Below are 13,494 nucleotides of genomic sequence, written 5' to 3' on the forward strand. Positions count from 1 at the left end.
TCAGATATTAGACAGCTTTACTGTCAGTGAGGTTTTGTTTTGCTGTTGCTCTTCGCTTGACATTAAAACTTACAGTATGTGAAAGTTGAGTGTATATCTACACATTTAGAAGTGTGTTTTATTTTAAAAACAGTACAATCTGTGATAAACAGCACAGCTATTTTATTTTGATTTAGAGATTTAATTTAAGTTTAAAACTCCATTTGCTTGTCTGATAGATAATTGGAAAAGTTTGCTTGTTATTTCATACTCTTGTAAAGTTTAATTTTGAGATTATTATCTTGAAATATTATCTTACTTCTCCATAAAAGTAACATAATATCTGCAGATTTAGCTGCTTTATTTATATTTTACAGCAAATTAGGTTTCTACAATATTTAGTATAGAATTATATATATATATATACCAAACGACATTTAATCTTACGAGTTTCATCTCAATAACTAATATTCAGGTGAATCAATCAATGAGGTTCACCTCCAAATCAAAGCAATAACAAATAACACGTATAATAACGAAAATAAAACCTGTTTTAGTACTTTCCTATTCATATTTGCACCAAAATACCGCAGTGTTGGCTTTAAAACAGTGTGTGTATTTGTGTAAATTGTGTAGTCTCTAAACATATGGACTCAAAGGCTTTGCATTTCTCTCTTTGTGTTTCAACATCCGGGTTTCCCTGCTACGAAATTCCCAATCCTACTACGGCGAGGCCACGCCTGCTGAATATTAATTAGGCTGTGCTGACGTTCCTCGATAAGCTTTCGGGATCGTCCAGTCACGTAAGTTATTTAATATTCATGAGCCAGGCCAATCAGAGCGCGCTGCCGCGCTAGCGTCACGTTGCGTAGTTAATATTCATGAGCCGAGTCTTCGCCTTAGTAGAACGGGAAAATTGGTTTCCCTGCTGGCTGCGTTTCGCTCTCCGAAGCCATTTTGGACTCAGTTCAGTTCCGTGCATGTCAGAATCGAACCCTGTCCAGCCATTCTCGCTCTTGCACGGGAAAAGCTTCACACACGAACGGGATTTGGGTGGAAATCGCCGGTTATTCCGCACCGGAATGCGTTTCTGTTGGAATAGGCGCGTTTCCTGATGGATCTGTGCATGTGTTAAAGTTTGATTAAAGCCTGTTCGGTGGATGGACATCAGGCCGACGGTCACTCGGGCTCTTGTGTGTGTGTGTGCGTGCGTTTCCCCGATCGCTTTAAATGTGTGCAAAGCAGAAAACACTGAACAGGAGAAAACCCGGGGTGTTTTTGTGTCACTAGAGGAATATGTTCACTTCCTGGCTGACTTTTGCACTTCTTCTGGGAACTTTCAGTGCAGGTAAGCGCTCTTTTATTCTTTAGACAAGACTTGTGTGAGATTTGCGTGATTTTTCTGACTCTTTGTCTGCTATATAAACGCGCGTGATATAATGCACTAGGCTTTGAATTGCTAAAACGCGTTGTGTTTGCATTAAGAATCATGTTTGTTTGGATTACACCTGGTTTTGGTGAATAATTATGAATGCATTTGAAATATCTCTGTTGTAGATGCGAATGAGTAAAGCTCAGTTGCTCGCGTTCATTCATAACTATAAATACTAAGTTACTCTCTATTCTCAGCAATAACACAAGGACAGCCAACCTTCAATCCAAGGATTTCCACAGAGTTGCATTTATATATCAAAGACATGCATGATTATATCTGTGTTTAAATGGTTTGTGCATCTGTACTATATATAGTGTGCACTTATAAAGTGATTTGTGCAGGATTTATTCCTCAAAGCAGCACGCATGCATAGATGTTGACGAAGTCTTCTGCGTGCAGTAACTGTGTTTGCTGTGGCTTTGTTGTGTTGGAGGGGTTTGGGGGAGGGGTGGGTCTATACAGCTCAATATCATGCTGAATTCTGATTAAATAGCATTTAATATCACTGTGCACTTTAATAAACAACCTCCGAGCAAATATTAATCACAGTGTCAGAGATATGCACACAATGTTTCTGTTTCAGGACAGAGTTCCCAGTGTTTTAGCATCGGGGATGGCCTTGTTGGGTTAGATAATTATGATTTTATATATCCCTCATAATGCATTAAAAATCTGCAAACTATATTCTCATTCAGGGTCTGTTTGGACTCGAAGAATCGTCTTATTTTTTATTTTTTTCAACTTAAACCATATTGTATCTGATCATGAGTCAATGTTAAAGTAATGAATGTTAACATGCAATTATTGCATTTACCCCTTTTTTATGAATAAAAATATAAATTCTTTGAAATTTTAAATTACACATGAATCACGTCAAAACACTGATGCAAAATATATATTTTTTTCAATACTGATAAGAATTTGTGTTTGAATGTTATTGTATGATATTTATAAGAACGTATATTATAAAAGTTGACAATATTAACACCATCGGAATGAATGGAATTGAATTACACTCATGGTTCATGAATTTCAAACAAAATGCATTAATTTTACTTGCATAAACTTTCATGTTCAGATAAAAAATGTAAAAAGTTTTCATGCTGCAATGGTTCATCAGTAGACATACATATTCATATTCAACAAAATTCAGTCCCAAAAGTGTGTGAGATTTGGGGAAAAGGTTGAATATATTTTACGAAAGTGTTTTTGTGTGTGGCACAAATAGCCTATAACTTCATAGATCATTTCACAAGTATTTTGGCTCCAAAATGATCAGAATTTTTCCTAAATGGTTACATCGCTTAAAAAAAATGGTAAAACATCTAAAATGTTATTTTGAGGGTCTTAAAACATTTGCAAAGTTTCCTCCCCTTTTTAAAAATTATGCATTTTTAAAATGTATTTTTGTGTGTCTCTTCTGAGTCAAAACAGACCATGTGTGTAGTGAGGGATATCTATCTTTATGTTTCGAGGTGTGCGTGTGTGAAGTCTCTGTTTTGTGAATATAATGAGTCTTTGAGTTCCCATCAAGCCTCTTTTGGTTAACCAGGTTCAGATGAAGGACAGCAACTGGTCAGGGTTGTTTTTCCTCCAAAACCTCAAGGACTTTGGTTTAGGCATCATAGCATTTGTTTGCAACAGTGAAAAGACCCAAGAAGTTGTTGGAAATTTAGTTTGAAAGCAGCTTTGGCGACGTGCATTTAAAACGTCAGATGATGTTTCTGTCAGAAGTCAGTGTGACCAATAGAGTTGGTCTTCAAGGGTGTTTTTCGTCTTTGGTGACTCACTTGACGTGACTGAAGAAAGTTGGTGTTTTTCTGAAGGTTGAGTGTGTTGGATATATATATATATATATATATATATGTGTATGTATGTGCTGTAAGATAATTAGGCCTATCTTATGAGATACAAAAGCACCAGATATTTTTTAGAGTTTCAGAATTCACTAAGATGTTGTGTTGTGATTATTCAAGCAATTCATGTTGTCATTAAATTTGCATTTCTATGTATACATCAGAAACCCTGCTGTGTAGAAATAGTTTTGGCAATGAAAAAACCATATTGTTTGACCACTTGGATATTAAGTTGTGAAGTATTTGTGAAGTTAGCATACGTCATTGTAGTATTTATTGTTCTGAATATGCCTTAGAGATTTTATTCTGTTTTAATTCAATAAAAAAAGCATTGTGTGACGATAGGAGGATTTTCATTATCCTATTATTTATTATAACGAAGAAAATGACACTTTTGTTTTTTCGTTAAAGTCATGAGAATTTTGGGAAAGCTTTATCATGAAAATAATGTCACAATGGAAAACAAACTTTCTTGATGCAAAATTGAATTTCTTAATTCTTCTATCTGGTTTCAAGCTAAAGTGTGACAATAATGCGTGTTATGCTTTTTTTTTTTGTTTGCATTGCCATCAAGAGAAATTTGAGAAAATGTTATTTAATGGTCATGAAAATAAAGTCAGTGCAAAAAAAATCCAAATATCCCTTCATTTTAATAATGCAAAATATAATTTCTCAATTCGTTCTTCTAGTTTCAAGCATGTGTCCCTGATGAAAGTAATGCACATGATACTTTTTTTGCATTATAATCATGGGAATTTAAAGAAAATTGTTTAATAGTCATAAAAATAGTCACAATGCAAAAAAAAAAAACCCTAATATCCCTTAATTTTCTTTATGCAAAGTATTTCTTAATTCTTCCTTCTGATTTCAAGCTAAAATGTGCCGTGATAAATTATTATTATTATTTTTTTTTTTGCATTACAATCATGAGAATTTTGAGTTTAATTGTCCTGAAAACATCATCACACTGCAAACAGTCCCTCAGTTTCTTCAATTCTCCATCTGAATTGAAGGTGAAATGTGTTTCTGTCATTGACTGCTTTAGCGATGCTGCGAGGGCTCGTAAAGCCTGATGTGCTGGCTGTGGTGTGTGTGTGTGTTGTGTAATAGTCTTCTCGTAGAGCATTCCAAGATTCCCGGCGGAGCGGACGACGGTGCCGTAAAAAGAAAAGCAGGGCGGTGTGGCACTTAAACAGCCTTCTATTGGTGGAAACAAATTACCCCAATGCTCCATTTGCTGCTTATATGTTTTGTGTGTTTGAACGGTGGGGTGTGAGTCTGCTTTCCTCACATCTGTGTGTGTGTGTGTGTGTGTGTGTGTGTGTGTGTTTCTGGCTGGACGAGGGGAGGGTGGACTGGAATTCCTCTCTGGACTGAAATGGCCACCGTATAGGCTAGTAGTAGTCCATCAGCGCTGTAGAGTGGATCATCCAGAGGGAAATACGGCTGTTATATGGATGCAAGCTGTGCTGCATGGGTGGGGGGCTGGACGAGCGAGAGAGAAATACACACACAGAGAGAGAGAGATTGTGGGGGGTCTATGAGAAATGGGGGATGGGTCGCCTAAAGCAAGAACTGGGATTTAAAGGAACAGTACGTGTTTTTCTTGTGTGTTTACACTACAGTACTGCGTGATGTGGTTAAATCTCCAGCTCATAGGGCACTATGAAATCTTTTTTTTCTTCTTCTTCAAAATTCTTTTTTTTTTCTTTTTCTCTTGATTCTGTTTTTTCCCCCAGTTTTCTGGACCCCGGTTTTAATGGTTAAATGTAATTTCAGTAATAAAACTGCATGTCTAATTAATTGAAATCATGAAACTTATACAGTTTAACAACAATTCATTAAAAGCTGAGCAAAAATGGCATGTTAAGGTCATATGAAACAAGTTTTATTTATTTTTCTCAAATTCCAGTTTATTTGAACCAAATTATGTGTTTTCTGTTTTAATTTTTCCGGAGCCCATTTTAATGGTTTAATAAAATTTTAATAATCAAAAAGTCTAATTTACATTTAGTCATTTAGCAGACACTTTTATCCAAAGATGAATAAATTAATAAAAAATAATTAATTAAATTATTATAATCTATTATAGGCCTAATATAATTATAATAATTATTATTGAATTTTATGTATTTATGTATTTATTTATTTTATTTTTAGAAATTCTGTCTTGTGTATTTAAATTTTTCCTGGTAATTCATTATTTGCTTGGCAGGCGTATAAACCGGTAAATAGATTTACATGCATTGTGAATTTTTTTTTAAATATTTCTGAAAAAGGAACTTTGGAACAATTTTCACAAATCATTATTAAATTACAAAGAATAACAACTTGAGATTTTCTGTTGTGAAACTGTATTTTGAGAAGCGCCTAATAAGTTTTACTTGAATTACACAAAAATGGCAAGTAACATTCAATTAAAATTTTGGAGTACATTAAACAGCGCCAAAACGGCATTTATACTGCAATACAATGGACAGTATTTGAAATCTGAGACTTTGTTTCATATTAAAGCACAAAGCTTATTGCTATTTATTGGATGGGAAGTGCCCTTCAATGTTCCGTCCATTAACTGAAAACAGGCTAGAATAATCGATTCTTGGGATTTAAGAATCGATATCGTTCCGTAAAAATGAGAATCGACTAATATCGAGATATCTATATTTTTTACCCAGCCCTAGACTTCAGTGAGCATCAGTTTTACACAAAAAGCAATGTTTGCTGGACCCTCGACAGTCTCTCTCTTGTGTTCTGCGTTTTGTGCTGTGTCAGATCTTTGTGTTAGAATGTGAAATGTTATCCAAACACAGAGATGGGATGCTGGGATTTGCTCAAATTGCCCATAATTGACTTTCGGCCCTGGATGAGGAGAATAATTGAATTCATGAATGTGTATTTTCCTCCTGACTTTAAATCTGTTGCAGATACTCGAAACCCACGGTTTAGATCGGAGCTGATTTGATAAGTGAAGATGAAAATGATTGTGTGTCTTTGGCCGTCCGGATTATTACCCATAATTCACAACATAAAGTCATTTCGGGCCATGTTTCGATGGTACAGGAGATCAATATGAGCAATAACAAGGAGATTTATTTAAAAGCATGGTTGTCACTGCAGAAATGATATTGAACAGCAGTTTGAGACATTTGCAGAAACTTGTGTTTAGATTTGGAAAAGATTTCAAGCAATGATTGATCATCCTGTAACAAGATTAAACAATTCAAATGATTGATTGTGCCAGAGATCAAGAATAATAAAAACAAAAAAAGCTTAATTTGGTATTTCAAAGTTTCTGTTTGGTTGCATAATGGTTGCAAATTGTCCAGTGTGAGTTTAATGAGTTACACATTGAAATTTAATACTGAGGATTACGAGTTTGGTTAAACCAGTTTAGCAGAATTAAAAAAAACTAAACTAACTAAGCTGAGTAATTGTGCCAGATATTTATAGCCTAATCAATAAATAGCTTTTTAAGTACGTTTGTGTTTTTTGTATGTTGTGTGAACACATTTTTGACTTATTTCTTCAGCATAATCTGTTTAGTTTTTCTTTTATTTAGAGACTCTTTGGAATAAAGCAAAGCCATCTTGCTGTATTTCATATATTGTGTTTATTTATATGTAGGTGCATGACGTTCATGTAAATGTGAGCTTTAAAGATGATCAACCTTCATTTATGAGCTGGAGAGTTGGTGTTATTGAGTTCAGAATGAATTAAAACATCTGAACGACTGATGTTGAATCTGCGTGCTCGTATTCCTCTTCCTTGCATGTCGTTGTTCTCTGAGGGCCGTTTTCAGGGTCTCGTGTTTCAGTCGGATGATCAGAGTCCATTGAGTGTCGTATTTACACTTGTGTAATTGCTAATGAAATGCTTGCTTGGCAAGTCTCGGGTAATTTCCCAGGTTTGTTATTGTTGCCGATTCTATTATTTTCTTAAATAAGGCGACCGTGTTTTGAAGAGAGCAAAGAGAGATTGCGGTTGCAGTCGCGTGCTGCAGAAACGTCTCGCTGTTCTCGCTGTGCCGTTTGTTTACCTGCTCAGATAACTCTTATCTGGGCCGAGCTGCGCAGTCGGGATGCCGTACGTAAACAGCGATATTCTGCAGGCCTTATCTCTCGCATGGGCCTCGACGTGCATCATGCGGCGCTCGTGAACACGCCGAGGGTTTTGTTTAGCCTGGGCTTAGTTTAGCTCAAATATTCCAGGAAATTACTGGGTTGCGTATGTTTACAGTGCAGCAGACTATGTTACAGTAATGGCAATTCCAGTTCCTCAAGTGCTGAGCTCAGACAGTTGAAACACTAAATCTGCATGCATTTTATGCATTGATTGTTGGGTGCCAATGCATTGGTCAAATTAGCCAAAATATTGAATAAATAAACATGCAATACACCTTGAGCACATGTGCGCAAATGTGTGCATTTGAACTCTGCAGCACTTTCTGCTGAATTTCATGTAGATCTATGTATTCATTAAAGATTTGTCACATGCTGTGAGAAGAAGTTCATTATAAGTTCATGCGAGTTCAGACATTAGCATACTTTAATGGCCTGGAATACACATTTCAGACCGACACATGCATTTTATTTTTTGCATTTTCTGCGTTGATTCTTAACTGTAAATATGCATAATAGTAAATGTGTTAAATATAGTTAAATGTGTTAAATACACTTTAAGAAAAACATCTGTGGAAAAATTTTTGCCAGGGCATTATCTGTTAAGTTTATGAATTTCCTTTAACCCTAAATTCCACGGTGCATAATTCAATATGCGAGTGTGGAAAATGAATATGGAAAATTTCTTCACATTTTTCTTTATTATTTTTTGGTCTATTTGCCTGGAGAGAAGGACTGCATATTTAAATGCATGCACACATAAATGCATAAAAAATTTTTTTTAAAGGAAATTAACGCTTTTATTCAGCAAGGACGCATTAAATTGCTCAAAAGTGACAGTAAAGACATTTCTAATGTTTCAAAAGATTTCTGTTTCAAATAAAGGCTGTTCTTTTGAACTTTCTGTTCATCTGTGAATCCTGAAAAATAAATGTATGACGGTTTCCACAAAAATATGAAGCAGCACAACTGTTTTCAACATTGATAATAATCAGAAATGTTTCTTGAGCAGCAAATCAGCATATTAGAATGATTTCTGAAGATCACGTGACACTGAAGACTGGAGTAATGATGCTGAAAATACAGCTGCGCATCACAGAAATAAATTAAATTTTTACAGATTTTCACATAGAAAACAACTATTTTAAATTGCAATAATATTTCACAGTTTTTCCTGTATTTTTGATCAAATGCAAGTAGACTTGGTGTGCAAAAGAGACTTCCTTCAAAAATTTATAAATCTTTCCAACTCCAAACTTATAAACAGTAATGTATCTGTTAAAAGTTAACTTATAATACTCTAGCATAGTAGTTAAACTGAATTATGACTGAAATCAACTCTATTGCACAGTGATAGATGGATTTGGCTCAGAAGTGAAGAAAATGAAAAGTGTAAATCAGTCTGAAGTCAGTTCCAGCGTTGTTTTATTTATTGCATTGTTTTTTCATGGCGAGTGTTGGCGTTACAAGGTAATTTCAGGTTTTAGTCTGTCATTGAGATGATGGCTGAATGTCTGCATCGTTGTGACCGACCATGTTTGTTGCAGAAGTTTGTTTCTGGCTCCTATAGAAAAGCCCAGAAATTGGGGCCCGGGGTGGGCTCCATTCAGCAGACGATTGATGGCTCTCATGCTCTGTTCTGCTGAGAATCAGCGAGCTCTTTGGGTGTGTTTTTTGTGTCTGTCTGTGTATTTGTGTCCCTTTCTGTCTGTGTTTGTGTCGGCGGGGCCAGGGCCCGTCTGCTGGAGCCTCCCGGCCCTACAGTGGCCCCCCTTGGCTTTTGTGTGAGTCGGTCTGTGCTCAGATGTGCTGTTTGTTGAGATCTGGCCTCACGCTGAGGTTACGGGGTAATGACACCATCTCCGTCTGTTTCTTCTGATTCTAGAGATGTTTTAAGCTTGTGTTTTACTTGCATGGTAAAAGTGAGCAGTTTTGTGTGTGTGGTCATTTATTTCGGTAGTGCTTTATAAAATGCAGATTTTTTTCAAATCAGCTTCACAGAAACAAAACAGGAAAGTAACAGTGTTAATGTTGCAGACTTCATTAAAGGGTTAGTTCACCCAAAAATGAAAATTAGCCCATAAATTACTCACCCTCAAGTCATCCTAGGTGTATATGACTTTCTTCTTTCAGACGAATCCAGTCGGAGTTATATTAAAAATGGTCTTTGATCTTTCAAGCTGTTTAATGCCACTCAGCAGGTGTTGCATGCATCAGTACAAAAGAAGTTAAATAAAAAGCGCCCATCCATAAAAAAAGTGTCTCACACGGCTCCGGGGGGTGAACAAAGGCCTTCTGTAGCAAATCGACGCGTTTTTGTAAGAAAAATATCCATATTCAAAACGTAATAATCACTTTAATCTAGCTTGCGCCAGCAGTTGTACACAGAAGCAGTTCCGTGCGGATGAGTTCAGCGCTGCGCATGCGCCGGTGAGTCTCGTGAAAACCAACGTTTGTTAACAGGAGCAAAGGAAGCAAAGTCTCCTTACTTTAGCAAAGGAAAACCAGTCTCCTCTCGGCTTATATCGAAATCCTCCGACATTCTTCTTTACAAATCCTCGTTTTTTACTTCTAATTCGTGACCGTTGTTTTGTTTTGATCTCTCCGCTGCGTTTCCGCGTTCATCACTTCTGAGCGGCGCATGCGCAAAGCTGACCTCCATACGTCATCCTCCCGGAACTGCTTCCATGTACAACAGTTGGCGTAGTTTGTTCTGTTTCTTCATGTCATTCCAGACAGACTGGATGATGATCAGATCTCTGTTTGGAGCAAAAAAATCTCACTGCATTATTACAATTAATGGCCAAATGAATGTTTGGAAATGTAAACTGATATTTCCTACTGACACACTACAGCAAAAGATAGAAATAACTGACTTAAAACCATTTTTTAGCTGGTGAAATTACTAGTGTTCTAATAAATTTGGCCGCCACTGTAAATAATGTTGTTTCTTGCACAGACCGATCATTTCACTTCATAAGACCCCAATATATATCGTCAGGGCTCAAGAGCCTCAGGTAGCCTAATAATTTTGTGTTGCATGCTTTGACTCTCAAAGTGACTGTAGTCATTGACTTGCATTTTATGAGTCACTAAGGACCACGGTTTCAGCTAAAATCATCTTTACTGTTCTACTGAAGAAAAAAGTCACCTACATCTTGGATGGCCTGAGGCTGAGTAAATTTATGACATTTAAATTTTTTTGGTGAACTGTCCCTTTAATACAAGGGTAGGGCTGGGCGATGTCCCTAAATCTCGACATTTTTTTTATGGAATATTATCCACTTTTTCATCTCACGTGTGACACCTGAAACGCTTCTAGATTGGCAACCGTATTTAAGTACACAACTGATTCTGAAAATATGATGTTTGTCGGTGATAACCAAGCAATGGATAGGACAAAAACAATCCAAATTCTGATGATATTCAATATAAATCCTGACGATATCTGACATATACATACGAAAAATCTCCAGCTCCACAGCAAACTTAAAGAAACTTAAAGAAAACACTTTAAAAGTACGACAAGAATTATCAATGGAATCGTATGTTTATGCATTTATAAAATGTTTAAAAACACAAACGTGTTTCAAAAAATGTTTAAAAACAAAAAAGTCTTAATTTTTTTTTAGAAGCATAAAAATGTGTTTAAAATGTACAATCTTGTTGTAAATTGTTACTTAAAAAAAGAACAGAATTAAACATTTTTTTTTTAAATTATTATTAAATCTTCAGAAGAATTACCGTGATGATAATGGTAATATTCAATGCACGATTATATTGTGAAAACATTTTTTTTTCCACTTCAGAATAACGCACACTGATGAATCATTCATAATAAGACCAGGAATAGGGCTGCACGATTAATCGAATGAGATTGTCATGCGCATTTTGCTAGTAAAGCCGGTTCTGTAATCAGCAGTAAATCATCACCACTTGCTTTCAGATGGAGCAGCATTTACTACACAGAGCCGTAGTTCACTGACAAGCTACGCAAAAAAATGAAAAAAGATTATGAAATCGAAGAAATCGTTCGCGATAATGACAGCTGTTTGCATAGCTTCTCAGTGAACTACGGCTCTGTGTAGTAAATGCTGCTCCATCTGAAAGCACGTGAAAATACCACATTTAATAACATGTTTTTACTCCAAACTCACTTCATAACGTCAGTCGAGTGTTTGAAATAAATCCTTCTGTGAGATGATGTGGCTTCTTACACAGAATAAGGCATGCAACATATTTCATAGTATTTAAGCAGTGATAAAGGCATTGCATTATAAATATACTTTATTTTAATGAAAATTATAATAATAACTCTGATAAACCGTATATTGTCAAAATCGTGTGTTTATTAGTCACGTCGAATCAATAAAAGCAGTTAAATGTTCTGTTTATTCAGCAACTGCTATAGGGATTTCCTGGGTTTCTTCTGCGAGGCGTATTTGGAGTTTCAGCGCGAGAGCGCCCTCTGGCCTTCGGATGGAGATTTACTACTGATCACAGAACGGTGCTTCACTGAAAGATACGCATGACAATCGCAGCTTCTGACGAATCGCGATCTCGATTCCATTTCGATTTATCATGCAGCCCTACATCAAAGATACGCATGACAATCGCAGCTATTTCGATTCCATTTCGATTTATCGTGCAGCCCTAACCAGGAACATTAATTAAATTCTTTGTTATGATGCAAGTCAAGTCGAAACGCACATTAAGCCTGACTTTCATTCATTCTTCTGAGGCAATCTGTGCCCTCTTTCACCAGCATCTAAACCTCTGACTAACAATGACATCAAGTTCAGGCAAAATATCGAATTTTGTCACGCTAAAATAAATAAATGGCAGCTTGTCTCTGGAGGCTCGGAGAAAGACTTTCCCACGCTCTGGTGGTCATTGACGGGCCTCCTCTCGGCAGGTGGTCACCGCTGGGTTTTCCATGACAAAAGCGAGGCCTCCTTCACCCCGAGATCCACGTCACACGCCGTCTCAGCCTTTTCTCACACAGAGTCACTGCAACAATGACTGCAAACCCCACTCCAGACTAATTATTCTGTTGACTTGAGCGACGCTTCGGTATACGACCTCCAACCAAAGAGACACAAACTACGCTTTTGACTCGACTGGATGAATGTATTAAAGTCAACTATAAGGGAAAAAACCGAGATAGAACTAGCAAACTTCTGCAGCTAAAAATTTACAATTTAAATCTATTCATCTTGGTTAATATACAATTGTTTATTGTTATACATACACAAATTTTGACGTAAAAAATGCTACATTAACCAAGATCAATGAATGTTGCACAAGTATTAATCTATGTTAGTCAATGCAATAGTTAACATGAAATAAGGTTAACAACCTTGTTGTAAATTGTTACTAAAAAAAACCATAAATGTTTAAAAACAAACAAATGTTTTTAAAATGTGTTTAACTTGTATATGGTTATTAAAATCAAAAAATTTGTAAAAAAAAAACAACATTTAAAATGTTTAAAAATGTTTATAAATATAAAAAGTGTTTAAAACTAAAATGTTTAAAAATGTACAACCGCGTTGTTACTAAAAATGTTTTAAATGTTTCAAAACAAAAATAATTTGTAAATTGTTAATAAAATAAAAACAAATGTACAACCTAATTGTAAATTGTAACTAAAAACAAAACATAATAAATATAAATGTTTTTTTGTTTGTTTTTTTAAGTTTAAGAACAAAAAATATTTAAAACAAAAATGTGTCTAAATGATGAAAATAATAAACGGGGAAAATAATTCAGAAGAATCTCAACCAGAATTATGAAATCCCTGCCATTTCCCATCTCTGGATATTAGTATGCGTTCAGAATGCTCTTCCAGAGTGAGATATTTTTACTCGAGGCAGAAGCGAACAGCTGAGGGCCGCTGATGTCTGGCGACAGCTGGAGATCAAGATGGAGACGGAGAGGTCATGAGAGGAGCCTGGGAGTCAGGATTATCCACACATTCCTCCATCTGGAGCGCCGAGGAAGCATCTGCCCCATCTCCATCTCAAAAACCCCGGAGCCGGAGCCCCAATAATGACTCCTCGCACTGAAGAAGAGACGTCTGCTCACAGACCTGCTCTCTCAGCTT

The 13,494-nt window shown here is 36.1% G+C and overlaps 1 protein-coding gene across 1 annotated transcript in view; it reads left to right on the forward strand.

The window, feature by feature from the left end:
- The first annotated feature begins 895 nt into the window (after positions 1–895).
- Positions 896–13,494, forward strand: part of acvr2ba (activin A receptor type 2Ba) — a 51,257-nt gene continuing 38,658 nt past the window's right edge. Inside the window, exon 1 of the mRNA XM_016471490.1 lies at positions 896–1,327. Coding sequence (XP_016326976.1) covers positions 1,276–1,327 — 52 coding nt within the window. The 5' untranslated portion in view covers positions 896–1,275. The remainder of the gene's footprint in view (positions 1,328–13,494) is intronic.

Source organism: Sinocyclocheilus anshuiensis, unplaced genomic scaffold, assembly GCF_001515605.1.
Source record: "Sinocyclocheilus anshuiensis isolate Anshui unplaced genomic scaffold, SAMN03320099.WGS_v1.1 scaffold184, whole genome shotgun sequence".
NCBI lineage: Eukaryota > Metazoa > Chordata > Actinopteri > Cypriniformes > Cyprinidae > Sinocyclocheilus > Sinocyclocheilus anshuiensis.